The 20589-nt window shown below is 42.5% G+C and overlaps 1 protein-coding gene across 6 annotated transcripts; it reads left to right on the top strand.

The window, feature by feature from the left end:
* Positions 1–2681: 2681 nt before the first annotated feature.
* Positions 2682–17522, top strand: zmp:0000001167 (protein phosphatase 1 regulatory subunit 12A). 6 transcript variants are annotated; one of them, XM_068722558.1, is made up of 26 exons: positions 2682–3023; positions 6239–6369; positions 7628–7746; positions 8633–8789; positions 8922–9066; positions 9166–9240; positions 9363–9442; positions 10852–11057; positions 11186–11295; positions 11396–11593; positions 11772–11854; positions 12089–12178; positions 12394–12480; positions 12557–12661; positions 12760–12850; positions 12942–13073; positions 13166–13268; positions 13382–13485; positions 13595–13654; positions 13744–13766; positions 13864–13918; positions 14006–14110; positions 15293–15343; positions 15764–15814; positions 16113–16129; positions 16964–17051. In XM_068722558.1, the coding sequence occupies exons 1-25, from the start codon at positions 2745–2747 to the stop codon at positions 16113–16115; spliced, it is 2643 nt and encodes an 880-aa protein (XP_068578659.1). In that variant the 5' UTR covers positions 2682–2744; the 3' UTR covers positions 16116–16129; positions 16964–17051. The 6 variants fall into 6 exon arrangements, with proteins under 6 accessions (XP_068578659.1, XP_068578657.1, XP_068578656.1 ...); XM_068722556.1 differs by lacking the exon at positions 16113–16129 and having other exon boundaries at positions 10876–11057; positions 16964–17522; XM_068722555.1 differs by lacking the exon at positions 16113–16129 and having other exon boundaries at positions 16964–17522.
* The last annotated feature ends 3067 nt before the right edge of the window (positions 17523–20589 follow it).

Below are 20589 nucleotides of genomic sequence, written 5' to 3'. Positions count from 1 at the left end.
TATTTGTTTACACCCTGTAATTTAGATTTTTTTTTTTAAGATGCCAAGAAGACATTTGTAAGCGAAGAGCCCCTTTGTGTAGTTGATGGAAATGGTAATAATTTACCATATGTACACATAGTGTGTTAAATATTTTTGATTAATGCATGACACCGAAACAAGTCTTTAGCTACATTATTACCAGGCAAGCCCATAGACGCAGTGTGTCTGTCGGTCTACAGATGTGCATTTGAATGCAGCATATGTGCTCAAACATGTACAAACTTGAATTCCAGGATGTTACAAACATAAATGTACACTTGAAGTAGCATTTTTAAAACAGGTGAATGTTAATGTTTTTGTGGAATGTAGTCAGACTTGTATTCAAGCGCAGCGTTCCTCCTGCATTCCATTATGAGCTCTGAGTCACTTCTGACCAACAGTTGATGCACCAATCTGTTTGTTTGGTAGTTTGTTAGGTAGTAACTCCATTTATTGATGCAAGTGTCAATGCAGTATTGTGGGGAAAAAACATTGGTTTGTATGAACTTACAGGTATTTGTATGAAAAATACAAAACAGCTCTGCTCTGTTTCCCGAATCATAGAAAAGTGTTTCTATCATCTTGATTTACTCACATGTAAGTTAAAACTCTTTTACATTTCATTTTAAATCTACGCAGAATTGAATTTCTGCTTAAATATAACACATTTTACATTAATTCAAACAGTGAATAAAAAAAAGATTATATTGTTATAATCAAAGAATATAATCTGAATTGCACTTTCTGAGTTTCCTAGGTATTAACCTACCTGTATGAAAACCTTATTTCTTATACTGTGTACTACGATAAATTATAACTGTTGTGCCTTGAACTTCAATTAAATAATTGCCAGATGAATCTAGCACATTGTCCAAATGTTGCAGGGGAAAATATTTATGTGATCATTAAATAAACTGGTATTGTTTAACATTAACTGCAGGTTATGGGTGTTGTGTTGCATTGCTGTGAATACTTAGTTGAACAACAATGATGGTCACTTTTCCCAGAAAAAGCTGTGACTTACGGTGAAAAGTGCGCACAGAGCAGGGAACAGTACACATCAGTAACTGTAACCAAACAGTGACTCAAGGGCTGGAGAACTTCTTGGGAGGCTTCCAGATGCAAATGTTCCCAGCTAAATGACAAATAGTCACAGGTGATCCCTAACTTGTGAGTGTAAATCACAGGAATATGGCAGCTCTTTAAACAACTGCAGGTCAGTAACTAAAGGAGTAACTGTGGAATGTAAACAAATATATATTTATATGAAATGAGTTCCTGATTAATTTTGCTGTTACATTAATTACATTTGATATTATTTTGTTCATAAAATCCTCCTTTGAAAAATGAGAAGCTGCAACTACAAAAGCCATATAAATTACAATTTTGGTTTTGTGAATATTGTAATATTGGAAAGATATTGGAAAAATACATAAGATTAGATCAGATAAGCCTTTATTGATGTCCACTGGGGCAGTTTGGTTGTTGCAGCAGCAGCAGCACAAAGACAAAAACAAGTACAGATAAACAGAAATTGAAGAGCAATTAGAGACATGAAGTATAAGGTTAAAGTGACAGTGGTGTGATAAATAGAAGCAGAGTCATCAGTAAGTAATGATACTCTGTGTTTGTCAGTATTAATACAGAATTATGATATAAATATACAGTGTAACATATCAACACAATATGGTATAATAGCCTATACTACAGTATAGTATAGGATATAAGATTGTATGAGGTAACATGTAGTATTTTAGTGTAACAACACTCATCACACTCCGTCTTATCAGCGGTCTGTTGTGAAAGCTGTTTGTGTGTCCTTGATCAACTCAGAGAATCCTGGCACCAAACAAGTGAACTACAAAAACAAAATATTTGTTTAAATGGCTTTTTAGGTGACACTGATCTTTACGTTCGACATGGTCCATGTTGCGTAGATAGGTTTTATTTGTCACTAATTTTGTGAGGCTCAAAATAGGCTAAACTGCTTTATTCATATTCTCACCCAGGCATACAATATACATACAGAATTAATTGGTGTCAATAGAGCATTTGCACTTGATCATAAATTATAGCAAGTAATTTACCATGTTACATGTTTTTGCGTGTGTATGTGTGTGTTTGTGTGTGTTTTCACGCAGACTAATCAGTGCACACTTTTTGTCCCTAAAGGTTATGCAGCGCTACACAAAAAACACAAATCACGTGATCACATTATGTAAATACAACATAGGAAAAAAACTGTGTACACACCCTTCAAAATAATTTAAAATGATATAGTTGTGCAATACATTGAATAATTGGGTCCTTAAATAGCAAAGAGCTAAAATTAAATACACTACACTGCTATTATTATCAATCATTTATTGGGCTTAATTGTCTGCAATTTAATGATTGGTTTTTTTATCCGGCAAGGGATTCTATCATCATTCTATTCTAAGTCATGACCTAGTCCATGGGAAAATGACACTTGTAATATGTATTCTGATATTGATTTAGACCATGTTTTATGACGAAAATACACGGTCCCTCCCACTGATATAGGAATTTCCGACTCGCCCTTGAAGGCAGCATAAGACTGCCACTCAGTCAGAAGTTCACGGATTCATTTCTGGTGTGTCTCCACCAGGGGGCGCAGTCCGGTGTCAGGCTGAACACTAACCAAAGCACTCCGCTTCTACCTCGTACCATGAGCTGAATCTGTCTGGGACAGACCAGGGAAGATGGCGGCCACTGACCATTCCCGGTCCGAAGCTGCCAAACAGCGACGGCAGGATCAGTTGCAGCGATGGCTGGGCTCAGAAACGGACCAGACGGGACGGGAGACCCGGGAGACTTTGAGCGGTTCCACCGGGACGCGGCGGGCGAAAGTCCGGTTCGCCCAAGGAGCCGTGTTCATGGCCGCCTGCTCCGCCGGAGACCGGGAGGAGGTGGCGGCGCTACTCCGGCAGGGAGCCGACATCAACCACGCCAACATAGACGGACTGACAGCGCTCCATCAGGTAGAACGGTTAACGTTACTCTCGAGCAGTTAATGGCTGTGTGGATTTAACGTGTTTACGAGTTAACTATCGCTCGAGTAGCGGCGACGGTTTATCAGTTAATTATCCTCGCAGCAAAGAAGCATTAAGTTAACTTAACTTACGTGGAGTTAACATAAAAAATAAAGCCAATTGTTCCCGTTTCTTTTAACATTAGTAACAGTTAACGTTTAACGGAACTCATCACTTTATCCTCTCTAACGTTAGATTTGTTTATAGGTCTCAGCAGCAGCATTTCCTGGCCTGTGTGTGAGTTTATTATCCAGTTGGTAGGCTGGGCCATCTGCTCTGTTTAGTGAGTTACAGGCTTCTTTCTCTCTCAATATAGAGATGTGGAGATAGATTAAAAACATGTGGGATCATGTATAGCCCTTATAGGCCCTGACTGGCAGGTTCAGTAAAATAGTAACTATTCGGTCATTTTCATCATCTGATCAACAGGTCTTTAGTGTTTTTTTCCCTTAAGGAATAAGCAAAATGGAAGCCTGTTGACTACCACTCTTAACAAGGCATCTATGGCAGAATCAGAGAGGATTTAACCTTCACTTTTGTTGCTTTTGCGTGTCCCACAGTGGCTGCTCTTCTTCTTCTCAGCATGCTACAGTGTTAAAGCAGCTCAGCCTTCAGGTCCCTCCCTCCTCTTCAGTAATAACACAGAGGAACAGGCTGGACAACATCACTGTCACACGAGCCCTTCATTGATGCAGTATTTCCTCTGCTTTTTATGATGCCATGACACACCGCTTGTCTCTTCATTTTGAACTCACAGTCACGTGGATTTCACTTTTGATATCCAGGCAAGCATGGCAACATAAGAAGAAGTTGTGCTTCTAATTTTCCTGCCCACTGGAGCTAAAACTGTGGTTCAGCTGTGTGTTCGCAGTGACGTCACACTTTAGAGATGATTGGTGCTTTCCCTTAAAGCCGTGTGTGTGTGTGTGTGTGTGTGTGTGTGTGTGTGTGTGTGTGTGTGTGTGTGTGTGTGTGTGTGTGTGTGTGTGTGTGTGTGCGCGCGTTGAAGTTACTTTCCCATAACTGGTTCAGATGACGAGGTGAGCATGTTCCTGCCCTCCTTTGGTTGATCCACATGTTGGACCACCATCACCCAGTGTGGTCCCTTCTCTCGCCCTCCATCCCTTTCCTCCCCCCTGTTGCTTGTTGGTTGCCTGACAACCAGAATTAAATATAGGCCCACACTCTCCAAAGTTTCCGTCCTCTCCATCCAAAGCCTTTCTGTCTTCCTCACTGCTTCGCCCCTCCTCCTCTTCTTCTTCTCTGCCTTCCTCCCCCCCCCCCCCCTTTGCCAATTCCCCATGGTGGAGACTTTCGGGATTTTCGGATGAAGAAATGGAAAACATTCTTCAAACCGCTGTTGTCAAAGGCGATTTCCACAATGAGTCACTTGATGACCCAGTGAAGGAGTCTGCTGGGAGGCTGTGTGTGTGTGTGTGTGTGTGTGTGTGTGTGTGTGTGTGTGTGTGTGTGTGTGTGTGTGTGTGTGTGTGTGCGTGCGCGCGCGCGCGCACACCCTTCTTGGCGCAGAGGGTGCGAGAAGTGCCCTCTGTTCATTCATCCAGCCTGGAGCGCCCACTTGTTCAGAGGGATCCCCCCTCTGCTGCTTCTGGCTCTGCTTTGTACTACGAACTCTTAAAACAACCACGTTTTGTTTTTTTTCCAACTTACTGCTAATTATCTTACATTATGAGAGGAGGGTGGAGACTTGTTGCAGCTTTGTGATTAGTTGATTGGCCCAAAAGCAAAGCCTCTTAGGAGGCTTAAGCCGGTCCTGTGTGATTACAGACACTTGCTGCTGTGACGTTCTGCAGAGTGTTCTGATGGTAATGTCTTGAAATGTCTTTTTATGAGCGATGTTATCTCATCAGCTGTTAGTGATAAGGACATGGAAACATGGTCCTTGTTTAGGGAGTATCACAGTGAGAAAATAAGAATACATCATGGATTTGTTTCACCACTAAAATGAATAGTCAGGTCTGTGTCTGCACTATTACAGATTCATCTTAGCATCACTAATATTTTGGTTATTTAACACTAAATTCCTGCTGATTTGTGCTGTAGAGCTACCTGCTGGCTAAGTATTTTCAGCCATGTTAGCTACATGACTCCAGGGCCGGACGGTCTGTGCACTACTGGCTGTTTTTATATCATTTCCTTTAAATATCTTTGGATTTTGATGTTTTTCAGACACAATAAGCAATTTGACTACATCACCTTGGGCTCTGGGAAATAGTTTTGGGCATTCACATAATTTCCTGCAGTAATCAGTAATATTTTGCGGTAGTCTATTTCTTATATGGACCGGAGGCTCAACATTCTTTCAATTTATGCTGATGTTTATATGTTTAGAGATAGTTGCTAATGTACACTTCAAACATTTTATTCATTTTAGCAATAATTAAAGAATTGAACTTATCTTTTTTTAAGAAGGGGAAAAAAATACCGCTGTTGGTATTTTTTTTGTACAAATAAACCTACTCTGATACTAAGTGCAGACATCTGCCTCATTCTGTCTGGTTTTAGTTTTAACTCTTATTTCTAGGAAATTCTTGAAATATGTTTGTATTTTAATCATCTTAAAATAATCTTAGCCCATCGGCAAGTTTTATGATTTTCTTTTAAAGAATGATTTAATAACCAGAGTTTTTTTTGCGGTATAAAGAACCTGTTCATTTGAAAAGGCAGTATACGCAGATCCTACCCTCTTTGAAGTATTTTTTTTTCTCATAAGTATGAGCTGAAATTAACCCAGCGTATCATAACATAATCCCATGAGCTTCTCATGGGATTCATCTCGGGACTTGTGTTCTATCACAACGGGATCTCAGCTAAATAGATCGGCTGTTTCACTCACGCCACAAAATGACTGTTTTGGAAAGTACTTGAGGGCTTTGAGCAGCCCACTTAACAGACAGTCACTACAAGTATACAGTAGTCATTGCTCTAGCTCCAGTGCTTCAGATACATTCAATAGATTTTTTTGGAAGTGTCTGCAGTTTTGACTTTCACAACAAACCCAGATGGAGAAGTGGGTCTAAGCTCTGACTGACTTGCGCTGTCTGGTTTCTGTATCTTTGAATATGCGTAGTGGGGATTCTCATAAACGACCAACAATAAACACTTGATAGCAGTCCGTCCTGTGGTTGTGTGTCCTCTGGCAGGCCTGCATTGATGAGAATGCTGAGATGGTGCAGTTCCTGGTGGAGAGCGGGAGTGACGTGAATAGAGGGGACAACGAGGGCTGGACTCCTCTGCACGCTGCAGCTTCCTGCGGCTTCATCCAGATCACTAAGTGAGTGTTGAGCGTCCACACACTGATGCATCTCTGCCATTTAACTTGCAGTATTCTCCCCCCTTGGTGTTTTCTTATTTTAGTTGCATTACAACCTTGAATTTATGTAATGGACCTACAACAAATTGTAAAAAAGCAACTTGTTGTCAAAGTCTGCAACACTACTAAGAGAGGCACCATGAAGACCAAGGTTCTCTCCAAATGGGTCAAAGTTGTGGAGAAGAACAGATCAGGGTTGGGATATTTAAAAAAAAAAAATCTAAAACTTGAGTATCCCACGGAGCACCACTAAATCCATTATTACAAAATGAAAGAAACTATGGCACCACAACAAACCTGTAAAGAGACACTCACAGAGCAGGCAAGGAGGGCGTTGACGAGAGAGATCAAAGAGACAGATAACTCTGAAGGAGCTGCAAAGCTCCACAGCAGAGACTGAAGTCCAAAGGACCATTTTAAGTCCTGTTTTACTCCTCACTGTCTTGGGCGTTATGGAAGTGTGGCCAGAAAAATAAAGATTTTTGAGAGAAAAATAAGTAACATGCCTTTTTCCAAACTCCAAATGTGTTCTATTCTCTTTCTCTTTTTGTTTTTGTAATAATTGATTTAATGGTGCGCCGTGGGATGTTTAAAGTTTAAGGATATTTTTTTATAACCCAACCCTGAGTTGTTCTGTTGGCACGCTCCTTGGCCTTCATGGTGTTGCAGACTCTGGGGTCTTTCAGAACAGGTGTGTGTGTGTGTGTGTGTGTGTGTGTGTGTGTGTGTGTGTGTGTGTGTGTGTGTGTGTGTGTGTGTGTGTGTGTGTGTATACTGAGATCATGTGACACACAGGTGGACTTAATTTCACTAATTATGTGACTTCTGAAGGTAATTTGTAGAACCAGCTCTTACATAATAATATAGTATGCCACTTTTTATTTTTCATTTTTATTATTTCACTTAACCAATGTTGACGATCTTGTTTAGGCACATTACATAAAATACATATAAAAAAACACATTAAAGTCCAGGTTGTAATGCAACAAAATAGGAAAAACACCAAAGGTGGTGAATTCTTTAAATACCCCAAAGTATTAGGCCTACATCGAGGTTAAGTCAAAATGCTATGTTTGTGAATATTATGTATAATCTTGCAGGACATTGTATAAACAATGCTGATGTTGGTGTATACATCTAAGAAATATAATATGTATCTCAGCTCCACACGGCCTGCTGGCTGTGTTTCTGTTTTTAACCCTTCTTATATGGTTTGAAGGTACCTGATAGAACACGGCGCTCATGTCGGAGCGGTGAACAGTGAAGGAGAGCTTCCTCTGGACGTGGCCACAGAAGACGCCATGGAGAGACTCCTCAAAGGGGAAATCAAGAAACAAGGTGAGGAACCGCTCCGTACCGACGTCAACACTTCCAACGCTGCATCTTGTTTGTCCTGTTGAGACATCGCTGTGCGTTTGATCTTTATTACAGTATGTGACATGTTTATGTTATCATCAGAATTCATTGTTTAACTAACTAATTTTTTCAGCAAAACATTTGCCGAACATTTGCTGGTTCATGCTTCTCTAATGTGAGGAGTTGCTGTTTGTTTCTGTTCACGTTCTGATCATTGCAAACTGAATATCTTATTGTGTTGTATTGTTGCCAGTATGCCAATCATTTGTCTTTTCATTTTTGAAGCAACATTTTCATCATGGTTAATAATTACGCCAAATGAAATGAGAACTTTCATCAAAATTTGTCATTTCCCAGATGAGTCGATGAGTCGAGGTTTTCACAGTATTTCTTTACTGTTTATTCCATGTGTGGTTTGAATGATGGTTCTCAACAGCTCTGGCATCAGTTAAGCTCATTTCTCTTTAAGCGGAATAAATTAGGAGTTCATACAGAGCTCAGGGTACTTGGAATGAAATAACTCTTAAAATCATATCCATAAATGCCCAAAAACCTGCTCTGCTCTGTTTTTACAAATGGTCACATTCAAAGCACACATCGTGCTCAGAGAAGACAAAGCTAGGCAAAGAAAATGAGGACAGATTCACTGTGTACCACATAGTACACAAGTACTGAGGGTCCAGGATTATATCTTGATTACTGTCAACTACACACATTGCAGAGATCCATCGTGCAGCTGAAAGCACAGATGAGAAATGTAAGATAAATGATTCTGAAATTGAATATTTAGTCTTTTGTCCGTAGTTTACTCGTGGGTTTTCAGCCTAAAATCTGATTTGTGTGTCTGCGTTCCACATGTGCATCCCAGCGATCGATGTGGACAAGGCCCGGAAGGAGGAGGAGAGGGTCATGCTCCAGGACGCCATGGCGGTGTTGGCGGGAGGCGGCACCCTCACACCTCACCCAAACACCAAGGCGACCGCTCTGCACGTCGCTGCTGCCAAAGGATACATCGAAGTCCTGAAGTAAGAATTAAGTCTACACACCACAGCACTGACAAGCTTGTTAGCGTTTGTCCTAAATGTGGTATCGCACCAGAATCAAAAGAGCTTTCATTCAAAGCCTCTCCTCCTGGATGTTCCTCATCTTCTCCCCAGGGTGCTGTTACAGTGTGGGGTGGATGTGGACAGCAGGGACATCGATGGATGGACGCCTCTCCATGCAGGAGCTCACTGGGGGCAGGAGGAGGTGTGCTCCCTGCTGGCTGACGCCATGTGCGATATGGGCGCCGTCAACATCGTGGTGAGCGAGACTAACAACCTTTGCTCTGCTTAAGCTGTTGTATAAATTGACGCCTTTATTTGCGGCGTGACTAATGATGCCCTGGGAATGTCCTTGTAGGGCCAAACACCTCTAGATGTTGCCGATGAGAACCTCGCGGACGCTCTGGAGGAGCTGCAGAAGAAGCAGAACGCAGTGAGTCTGCCTTCCCCAGAGGCTCCACAACTATCTCACTAAGTTAGATAAACCTGATATGATTGATAGTTTTACAGCGGCAAATGTTCTCTTTGTTTATATGTGTTTATATTTCTCTTCAGTTACGCAGCGAGAAAGAGAAACAGACTCCTGTTATTGAGACCAGCCCGCAAATCTCCATGGTACCAGTTCGTCCACGCAGGTCAGTGCCAGTGTGTGGGCATGTGTTTGTGTTTGTGTTTGTGTGTGTGTGTGTGTGTGTGTGTGTGTGTGCGCGTGTGGGCACACGCTACGCTGTTCCTCAGCTGAATCCCAGTAATCCCAGTACCAGTAGTCTGCATGCAGGTATGATGTTAACAGTCCCAGCATTCCTTTGAACCGTGTTGCAGCTATCCACTGGGTAGATGTAGCACAATGTGTCCCGGTGTCATACTGAATACACACTGTTAGTTTTAGGAAAAAAAATAATAATAATAAAAAAAATATATATATATATATATATATATATTTTAAAAGAATATAAATACCTAAAATTCAACATGTTTTTAATGGATCCTATTGTCCTACACTGCAACAGACACAGAGACTCTGGCTAATGCATCTCTGCCGTCACAAAAGATTAGTGATAAAAGGAAAAATAATAAAAGGAAAATGATTAAAACAAGAACAACAATCAAATTATAAATAAACTAATGTATTTTGAATGAGCATTTATAGCTCTTTCAGGTTTGCAATATGGATAAAATCCTTCATCACTGTACATGTAATCTATCATTATGCATTGAATTGTCTGGAGAATCTGTTGCAAAACTGTTTTTAAGATTTAAATTACAAGACAGTAAGATCTGTTTTTGCCTAAACCAGCAAATTAAATGACAAATGAAGACACTTATACACAATGCTCAGTGCCATCGAGTTACCTAATTTTATACTGGCAGTAGTTTTGAATGTTAAGCACAATACATGTGAATTTCTTGAACACTGAAAGCCAAAATAATACACTAATTAGTGCAAAACACATACTTTGCAATATACAGTATATGGTAACTTGCAACTAGAGCTTTCCTTGAAATATAAATTCTTAGTCGACAAATGCATTCAATTTTGTTGACTAATCAATTAGGTGATTTAATAGACAGACAAAAAGCACCATTTTCTATATTGTGTTTACCAGAGATATACTCATAAGTGTTTTGGAAATAACTCATTCAGCATGAAAAGAAACATTGAAAAAATTACTAATCGATTTAAGAAATCTTAGCCAACTAAGACCAAACGACTAATTAGCTAACTAAACGACAGAAGGAGCAACTCTAGCTGAGACACACCTGTGTGTGGCTGCTGCAAAGTTTGCATACATTGAGGAAAGATTGTAGAAAATGAAGTAAAAAAGCTGTAGGTTTAAGTTACATAAAGCTAAATGGTGATCTAGTGACAAGACGGCAGCGCTCCACACGGCACATCACAGAAAAGTGACCCACCATTTCACCCACTGACGTGTTGATCAGCGCATGCTCGCTCTAATTGGCTGCATGTGGAATGATTGCCCTCACTGATCAGCTCCCTGCATGCCACCTGTTGTTCCACCCCACCTTGGCCCCGCCCCTGCAGGACTTCTATCTCTCGTATGAGCAGTAAGGAGAAGATCTGCCTCCACGAGCGGGAGAAGCACCCGCCCCCCGCCCTGCAGAGCAGCCCGGCCGAGGACGAAGAGGAGGAAGGCCAGACGGGGCCGAGCCAGCCTCAGAGCCAGGGGAAGGCCTCCAGCAGCTCCAGCTCGGAGGAGGACAGCGAGTCGGAGAGCGACGCAGAGTCGGGTGAGAGGAGCTGCTCTTGCCTCTATCTGGAAGGGAGTTTGGGTTGTGATTACTGATCATATTTAAGAGATAATTTAGTGACTGACGTTAAATCAGCTGGGGTTTTTATCTATTGCTGACCTTTGCAGAGAAAGCCAAAAACAGAGAGATCATTAACAACTTGAACAACAAACGCAACACCACCAGCCTGCTTCCTACCTCCATGCCAACCAGTACTGCAGCCAGCCAAGTGAAAAAGGTAATATACAGAGATATTGTAGGAAAACATCCAGTTTATGCTTTAGCTGCACGACAACAATACTGAACAATAGAGTTGATGACTTCTGCTGGCTCTGTAGCCGGACCCAGGCAAGCCCCCAGCCCCTGAGGCCCCGGGCTCCTGGAGAACGTCTCTGAGGAAGGCGGGCAGCTCGGTGACTCTGGGCTCAGCTGGACTGTCTGACACCAGCCAGGACCCCAGCAGACCTCCGGAGACTGTCCTGGGCATGACCCGCTCTGCCTCCAGCCCCCGCCTCAGCTCTGAGGCCGACGCCAAGGTACTCACCACAGCTACTCACCACAGCTACTCACATGATTCAAAGACTTATACACCCATGAAACCAGTTATTGTTTTCTAGATCTAACGTGACTCCAAATAAAGGCTTCTTTCACAGCTTCCATTCGCTGAGTCACATAAATATAACTGATGAACCCCCACCCCCCCTCTGTCCTCAGGAGCCGAGGCTCGCTCGGGTACCGCCCATCCCGACACGGAGACTCTTCAGTATTCCAGACAGCAGCCCTGACAACTCCAACAGGTGGGCCGGTGCTTTCGTATGCCTCTGTGCTTGTGAAACCAGAAGTCTGTGTTTCTGAGTCACTGCATATGTGCCCCATGTCACCCTTTGTCTCTCTATCTGTCTCTGTCTCTCTCTCTCTGTGTGTCTCTCTCTCTCTCTCTCTCTCTCTCTCTCTCTCTCTCTCTCTCTCTCTCTCTCTCTCTCTCTCTCTCTCTCTCTCTCTCTCTCTCTCTCTCTCTCTCTCTCTCTCAGTTGGCTAAGTCGTAGCTCCTCTTACACCCGGCGCCTTCATAGTCAATCAGGGAATGATCTCACTAGTTCCACCCCCTTTTTGCTTCACAGGTCAGTCATGCTGCTCACTGCCTGTCTTGTATTTGTTTGCTCTCCTGTTTGTGTGTGTTTTTTGTTATTGCTGTGTCACAGCTTATTCCCCCAGCAGTGAATACTAACGTGTGTGTGTGTGTGTGTGTGTGTGTGTGTGTGTGTGTGTGTGTGTGTGTGTGTGTGGGGCTGTGAGAGATGTCTTTGTTTCCGATGGACTTTGTCTTGTGTTTCAGCTCATCTTATGGAAAGAGACTGGATGACCCCACCATAACCTCAGCAAGCACAGGACTCAGCCGCCTTAATAGTGTCTCGTCCCAGAGGTATTTCATTTTTACATGCATTTTCCTCCCTTGTCTGAAAGATCTATTAGTCACCTCTTACCCCTCTCTCCATCAGACTTTCTCAGGAACAGACAGAAAAGAAGGATCGCTCTGCAGTCACCACCTCCTCCAACTCTCGGAGCACGAGCACAGGAGAGCAGGAGGCCAAGCAGAGGCGCAAGTGAGTCAAGGCTGTGTGTGCGTGTGTGTGGATGGCAAAGGGCTCATGTTTGTAAATTGTGGTGCTGCGTTGAATCTAAAAGTGTGTGACTTGCGTAGGTCATATCTGACGCCAGTGCGGGACGAGGAAGCAGAGGCACAGAGGAAGGCTCGCTCCAGACATGCACGGCAGTCCCGCCGCTCCACTCAGGTACAAACCTCATACGTTCACAGAAGTACTTGTATTTGTCAGTCGAGTACATAAGACGGTGTTCTCTCTCTCTGTCTCTTTTTAAATCAAGGGGGTGACGCTAACAGATCTGCAGGAGGCAGAGAAGACGATGAAGACAGACAACAAAGGGAGAGATAAGAAGGAGGAGGAGGAGGAGAAGGAGAAAGAGAAAGAGGCAAAAGCAAAGAAGGGAGAGGAGGGGGTGAGAGCCATATATCAGAGTTATAGGCCTGCGTTGGCTACTCTTATATAATGTCATGTGACATCACATAGCAGGGGATACTGTGTTTACAGGAAGTGAGCTGGAGATCTCGAATTGCCAGTCTGCAGAAGTCTGACTTGCTGGGGCTCACACAGCCCGCTGGCACTCCCCGCCCTCAGCCGTCTGACAGGAGAGGTACACATCACCACTTCCCTTTTTCTAGCAAAAAAAACGTAGAGCTTGACAACGTGGGTGTTGTTGGAACATTTGATTTGCTCTTAAACGACTGCTGTCTGGCTTCATTCCAGATGTGGAGGCCAGCACAGGGGAGAGCGAGACAGAGCGATGGGCTAGGGAGCGCAGGGAGAGGAGACAAGCTCGGGCCAGAAGGAAGGCACAGAGGACCGGGGAGGTAAACAACGTGAACATCGGTTCATCTGGAAAATAAAACAAAACAGTAATGTTGTAACTTGAATTCAGTATTTTATAAGAACACATTGTGTTGTTTGTGTCATCTGCAGAGTGATGACAATGATCCCAGTGGAGAGGAAGAGTTCTCAGGCAGTGGGCTGGATCCACAGGTGTGTGTGTGGGTGGGTGGGGGTTATTTATGGTTTCAGTGGACTGTAACCTAAGATGTAACTTGTTTTCTTGTCTTCTCTGTTTACAGACAAACCAACACTTGAGTTCCAGGTATGAGTTTGGCCTTTGGCCTGTTTGATTTGCCCTCTTATCTTCATTCTGTCAGCAAAGTCTCAATGATGTCTCTGATTTCTGCTCATCTACTCAGGTCCTTTAATGACTGCAGCCAGGGAGGAGGCTCTGACAGCAAGGATTTTAAGAAGGTCAGCAGAAAATTCTGAAAAAAAAAAAAAAAAATTGTTTTTTGTGTTTGTCCCACTTATTTACTACTCTGTTTGTTTGTGTGTCAGTTGTTCGAGGATGTCTCCAGAGAAAATAATCAGCTCCAGTCTCAACTGCAGGACACCCAGAGGATTATCAGTCAGACCAGGTTGGATCTGGAAAAGGCCACACAGGTGACCACACACACACACACACACACACACACACACACACACACACACACACACACACACACAGCTGTGTTTTCATGACTTTTGGGGACATTGCATTGACTTACCTTGACCGTGGCTAAGTGGAGAGCAGGACTGCCTTTCAATCAGAGGGTCAGCGGTTCGATCCCCGCCTCCTGCTCTGCTAATCTCATGTCAATGTGTCCTTGAGCAAGACTCTCAACCCCGTAGCTCCCGTAGCTGCGTCTACGGTGTGTAGATAGATACTGAATTGTAAGTCGCTTTGGATAAAAGTAACTTACATTCCTTTCCTGGAGACTTAATCATAACTGCTACCAGCCTAATGTAATCTTCTGCATGCAAAGTCATAAAGTGGTAAAACCAGTAATCAGCAGGTTATATAACAGTGTTGTTAAATACCAGTATCGACATCTTCTTTTCTTCGAATTCCAGTTTCTTTTTTCAGTTATGGTGGCTATCACATGTCATGCTGTCTCCTCAAACTTTATTTTGTTTATCCCAAATACTTTTTTTGAAGAAGGAAACAAACAAAACGTATCTTTCTCTGTGCCTTGGTTTTTGTTGTGCCCAACAGCCTTGGTCCTATAACGTTTCTGGGTTGTGTGTACGTACGCACGTCATACAATTCTTGTGAACACTATCTCTGGAAGGAATCGAGGGAATTTCTTCAAATTTTGCCCAAATGTTAACTTTGACTCAAAGACTCATATTTACCGTACAGAAATGAACCATAAGGCAGTAATTCTAGTTCGGCTCAAGAATTGGATCTTGGTTTAATCTGTATTGTGTGACATCTTTTAAAAGAAAGCTAGTCATCCTCTCACAAATTAAACGTTGGATGCTTTAGCAATAAAATGCAGCTTTGCTTTCCTCTGTGCACTCAGGGGCTCTGCCTCTATAGCATTACTTGCTCCAGTATGACCAGTAGTTGATGGTGGCTAAAGTTAGCTAATGTTGGTGAACAGAACTAATGCTGTGGAACTGACTTTGGAAACTTCATGACTACTTGTGCTAATGTTACACCATGTTTTACCCTTCCCCATCATCCTGTCACTGAGGACATAGTGGTTGGTGTCCTGCTTTAATTGGAAATATGAATTAGCAAAGGGACATCCTACTGTTGTGGTGATGATGTTAATGTTGTTGATTTGTTGTGTCCAACAGAGACAGGAGCGCTTCACTGACTGTTCAGCCTTGCTGGACCTGGAGAGAAAGGTAATGCATCCCTATTGATGGTGTTACCTGTTGTTATCTCCGCCAGGAGTGTGCGTTTGTGAATGAGTGAGCGTGCACCTCTGCGTCTGTCCACAGCTAATCTCGCATTCCCCACTAGCAGACTGCGTAATATTTTGGAGGCCAGTTAAGGCCGGTAGTAGCTAATTGTGGGTTTGTAGTCCTTCAATCACACGGCACAGCAGTGGTCGTTGTGGACATTCCTGGCGGAGATCTGCACTTTACTGAGTTGCTTTGACTGCCTCACGACTGCCACCCCTGCTATCTGTTGACGCTCTCTCTTCTCTTCTCCCCACTTGAACCACTTTCTCACCTGTTTTCACTCACCTCCTGTGGTCCTTCTTCCTCTCTACATCACCTCCTTTGTGCCCCCCACTCTCCCTCACCTTTCCCTGGCATCAGGACCGGAGGATGTTGGAGCGGCGAATGGCAGAGCTGGAGGAAGAGCTAAAGGTGAGGAGACAAGTGTTTATCATGGCCGAAGACACTTTGCACGCTTCTGCTTGATGAGCTTGGCTTTAGCTTGTGCAGGCAGCAGTGTTGTGGAGGTACACTGTAGAGATGTTTGATACGGTACACCTTCTCTCAACCTGTTTTCAGGGGGTGTGATAATTGTTTTTTGTTACATGTCATTGATTTGGTTGTTTTCCACATTAATGGATGTTTCTGTTTGTCTACCGAACAACTACCTCGAACCCATCTGACCTCTGCGCTCTCACAATTTTGTCTCATAATTGTCTGACGTCTCCAGTAATACAGAATGAATAGGTAAAGTCCTTTTCTTTAAAGGAATATTTCAGTAGTTTGGGAAATATGCTGTTGATACCACTTGGCCGGCAGCTGCCTAGCTTAGCTTAGTTTAGCATAAAGATTTGAATTAAGGGGAGAAAGGTAACTTCAGTCTCCTGACTAAAGTCTCTGCTGGTTGCAACCTGGCAAAATAGTTTAGCAGGCCTCCAATACGACAGGGAGTAATCTGTTATACCTGGATATTCATATTCATTTCATATTTACTGTACAGAAATGTATTGATCTTCTCATCTAACATGCAACAAAGCAGATGAACATATTTTCCAAAATTTTCAAACTATTTGTTAAAATGTTTAACATGCCCAGATTCTAGGATACAAAAAATATTTGGATTAATACAGATTTATTCTAAATAACATAAAAAAATTCTGTGCTGTTATTTCTGCCACCTTCCTTTTTTAGCTTCTCCTTTTTAGGCTGTTTGTTTTTAACCAACTGATCTGTCTTCCACTTGCATGAATTAGGTGTCCGGCCTCCTTTTTAGACTTTATGGTGACAGCTTTGTTAGTAACATGTATTGCATTTAATTATTGGTTTATTTGATAAGGGACAGTGCACATTAATAAAAACATTTCTGTAAATGCGCCGGAGTTAGCCAAGAGGCTATTTTCATCTGTAGTCCCAAGTTGATATGAATAAATTGTCAAACTGTCTACAATGAAAACTGCTTATAATAACTATCCAATACTAACATCCAATATCTCATTATCCAGTAACATGAAAACAAGCAATAAAATCATCAAACTGGTTTTATATTTTGTTTTAATGCAAACATCATTTTTTTACCACCAGGTTCTGGTTGATTTGAGAGCAGACAACCAGCGTCTTAAAGATGAAAATGGAGCACTGATCCGTGTCATCAGCAAACTCTCCAAATAGACGGGGAGAGAGAGAGAGACACGAAGAGCAGGGAACCCCCCCTCCCCCTCCATCCATCCATCCATCCATCCCTCCCTCCCTCCCTGCTTCCACACATTCCTCCAAGTGCCAAAGAGAGAGAGAGAGCGAGAGAGAGAGAGAGAGAGGGGGAGAGAAGCAGCAGAATGTCTTCTGTACATGAACACCACAGCTTGACTTGGATTGTGATGCCTCTATGAGAACAGCTGGAGTGGCTTTTGTGTGCCTTACAGTCCGTTTGTCACAGGAAGACCTGCAGCATGAAGGCCTGTGGCTTTGGTCAGAGGCTCCCACAGCAGCAACATGAGCAGCAACAACAGCCAGAATGCCCACGGCTGGTGCAACACACAACACATCGACTACGACTGTGCATCAGGGGAACACTAATGTGCACACACATTCCTATGCGTGCATCACATACTTCCTCCATGCACATTCCACGAGCGCACAAGGCAGCTTTGGCCTTAAAGCTCCCACTTAGTATTTATTTTTTTTGTGAACACACTCACGTCACAAATTCACAAATTTACCCTACTCACAGTTCAAATCTAATGTGTTGTCAAGCAGTAAAGGTTTTGTTGTAGTTCTTTTTAAACACGTTTCAGGCTCTGTCTTTACATTCAGCATCGTCCTGACGGGGAAGTCCATAGAACTCTGTTGGGTTGTTTGGTCTCCACATGCAAGTGTTTGAACCCACCTACCTCTCCACCTATGCACTTCCCCACGTACATTTTTATTTTTGTGACCACAGACACACTTCATGCTCTTAAAGAAATGACCGCAGAACCAGGTCAGTCGACCACAGCACTTTACTCTCTGCAAAGCAATAAAAGACGTGCGACGCTTTGCCCGTCCTCCAGACAGACAAACCTATTTCAGAGCAGCACCCTCTCGCTTGTCAGTGGAGGGAGAAGTTACCCACAGCTCAAAGCCTATTATGCTATGGATGGTTTTTAAATATTACCATTGATAAAGATATTATTTTCATAGTTTTTCATTGTCAATTTCTCTCTTGCAGTGGAGCATGGTAATGTATATTATATGTGTATAAATATTAGTCTTGAATCATACCCCCCTTTGAAGTAAAATTCCATGTAGCTTTTCTTCACATGTTGGTTTTCTAATATATTGAATGGATGTCTGCACCCTAATAAAAAAAACAAGTGTGTTTGTAGTGACTTCGTGGTTATTGTATACATGTGAATGTCATATTCACCTCTACTGCTTTGTTCAGACATGTTGATTCAATATTACGTTACTCTTTGACAAGGATGCATGCTAACACTGTTTCCCTCCATAACACTGAATCCTACTTTGATTCCCGTCTTATTATTAATGTTGAGTCGTCAGATTTCTCAATTTAGAGGTTTGTGGTCCCCTGGTTGTTTGCTTTTTTTTTGCTGCTTCACCCACATTGTATCGTCCCTGCTTACAGTTGTTCTGGTAGCCAGATGTCCTTCATCACTGGGGAGAAAAAAGAGGAACAGAACAGCTGCAACACAGTGAGCATAACAGAGGAAACAGGGCAACACAGATGTATTTACAGTATGTTTGGGCTGTTACATTAATCTACTGATGCTCCCAGGTGGACAGTTCATCACTTGCTTCACTGACACGATAGAAGTAGTCATTACATGCTGGATGAGTGCTCACTAGACGTCTGAGTAAAAAGCTGTGAGAGTCCCGTTGTGTTTTGAGCTCTTCTCCATTTGGACTAAAGTGTAGTTAACACCAGTCATCCATCTGTTTGTCTCATCTGAGAGCAGAGAGATAGACCACTGTCCTGCAGGGTAGAAGTACTGACAACAAGCTGCGCTCCTAATAAGGAAGGGCAGGCTGGCCGAGGCTCTCTCTCTGTAAATATCCCTCAGGTCTGAGAAAGACAGAGGAAGGGAGGTGGGGAGGAAGAGGGAAGCGGATGGATTGCAGCCTTATATGGACAAAGCACTTCTTTTCCCAGGGTTTGTGGCTCTGACCCCCGGCATGTTGCCAGATGTTACACAAACAGCTCCTCAGCGCAACCAAGTGGTGAAACTAGTGAAATGCTACAGTTGAGCTCAGGGTTTGGCAGAAAACTGTAACTTGTTGGATCAAGAGTAATACTCATGAGGTGAAATGGAAACTTTACTGAGTGGCAGCAGTGTATAGGTATATATATATATACACCCTGATTTTCAAACAATCACATATAGCAATATTTGTTTGGAAAATCCCCCAAATTAAGATATTTTAACTCATAAAAGTACAAGAGAGGTGGCATTAGAAGTCAGTAAATATTTTTTTTCCCCAGCTATTCAGACATTTCACATAAGCCTGTGGCTATAACAGATAATTAAATAAATACATTTTATTTGTTACTAAGCTTTGAATGTCACTTCATTGCTGACTTGTGTGGCTTTTTGTTTGAGTGGTTGGAGCACAGATTTTATTACCTGGCTTTTAACCACTGGTATGTGCCAAGCCTTACAAATGTCAGGTCCTACAATTCCCACAATGCAACTAAGTCTTTTATTAAACCTTTCTTGTCTGTTCAATGCCCTAATCTTTCAAACTCCACATTCATATTTTGTATCCTATCTGTCACAAATTTTGAATCCTGACATGACGGGTTATTCTCCCAGAACATCATACAGTTGTTCCACAGGTTCAGCAGTAATGTCCATGATGATAAAACTGACCTTTATGTGTAAAATTGGTAGAGCGCTCAAACTTACACCTGGGGCAGGTATAGTATCCCTGGAATACTGGGTGGTGTTCATCAGAGAGACCCTCAATAGCAGCCTTCTGGCAGGTTTACCAGGGGCCCACATCTCTTAATAGGCTGTACCGTGGCTTTTATACCATTAGAAATAATAATAATCATTTCCTGAATTTTTTTTGCCTATATTTGAATGCAACAGTAGAGAAATGAGGGTAAAGAGAGAAATTACATGTGCAAATAGAGGATGTTGCATTTCTTGGTTTGCATATTATCATGTAAATTGGTTGAGTGAGAAGTAAAATAAAAGAGCTAACAGCAAAAAGGTAAGAAGTGAGTTTAGAGCGACTGGTGAGCTGAGTGGAGATGGCATGATTTGGTTTGGAGAGAGTGACGTGATACTTCTTGGAAGAGATGGGATGGAAATGTAAACACTGTAGCAGTGACCTACAGAGTATTTTACAGTCTCAGCCAAGTGGTCCTGATGCTTTAATTGTGAATATGTACGCACATGTGGCAGTAGTTACAGCCTGTAACAAGACCGACCAGCTGTAACTAAAGTGTATATTTATATCGCTAAGACCTTTTTCTTAAAGCTGGGAGTTGACACCATAAATAGACATTCACTAAAATCTAATGAGCATGTTAAAATCTAGTGGTGATCTACCTATTGATCCAGTGAAAACTGTACAGCTGGGTTTACACATACTCTGCCTTATCCTCTACATTAAATCCACGCCATGTTTTCCAGCAGACCCAAAATCATGTCCAGGTTTTCTCTGCAGCACAGAGGGCTGCATGGCCTCCTCCTACAGTTTTAAAT

This window comes from Cebidichthys violaceus, unplaced genomic scaffold (assembly GCF_023349555.1).
Source record: "Cebidichthys violaceus isolate CVI_PGR_0920_01 unplaced genomic scaffold, fCebVio1.0.p SCAF_3, whole genome shotgun sequence".
NCBI lineage: Eukaryota > Metazoa > Chordata > Actinopteri > Perciformes > Stichaeidae > Cebidichthys > Cebidichthys violaceus.
This window is presented reverse-complemented; position numbering and strand designations above follow the sequence as displayed.

What these genes read in the sequence shown, in the direction of transcription:
- zmp:0000001167 (XM_068722555.1), top strand. Translation starts at nt 2,745, where the DNA reads ATGGCGGCCACTGACCATTCCCGGTCCGAAGCTGCCAAACAGCGACGG. An exon ending in GACTGACAGCGCTCCATCAG is followed by an intron (nt 3,024 to 6,238) that starts GTAGAACGGTTA and finishes GTCCTCTGGCAG; the next exon opens with GCCTGCATTGATGAGAATGC. An exon ending in TCAGCCGTCTGACAGGAGAG is followed by an intron (nt 13,269 to 13,381) that starts GTACACATCACC and finishes GCTTCATTCCAG; the next exon opens with ATGTGGAGGCCAGCACAGGG.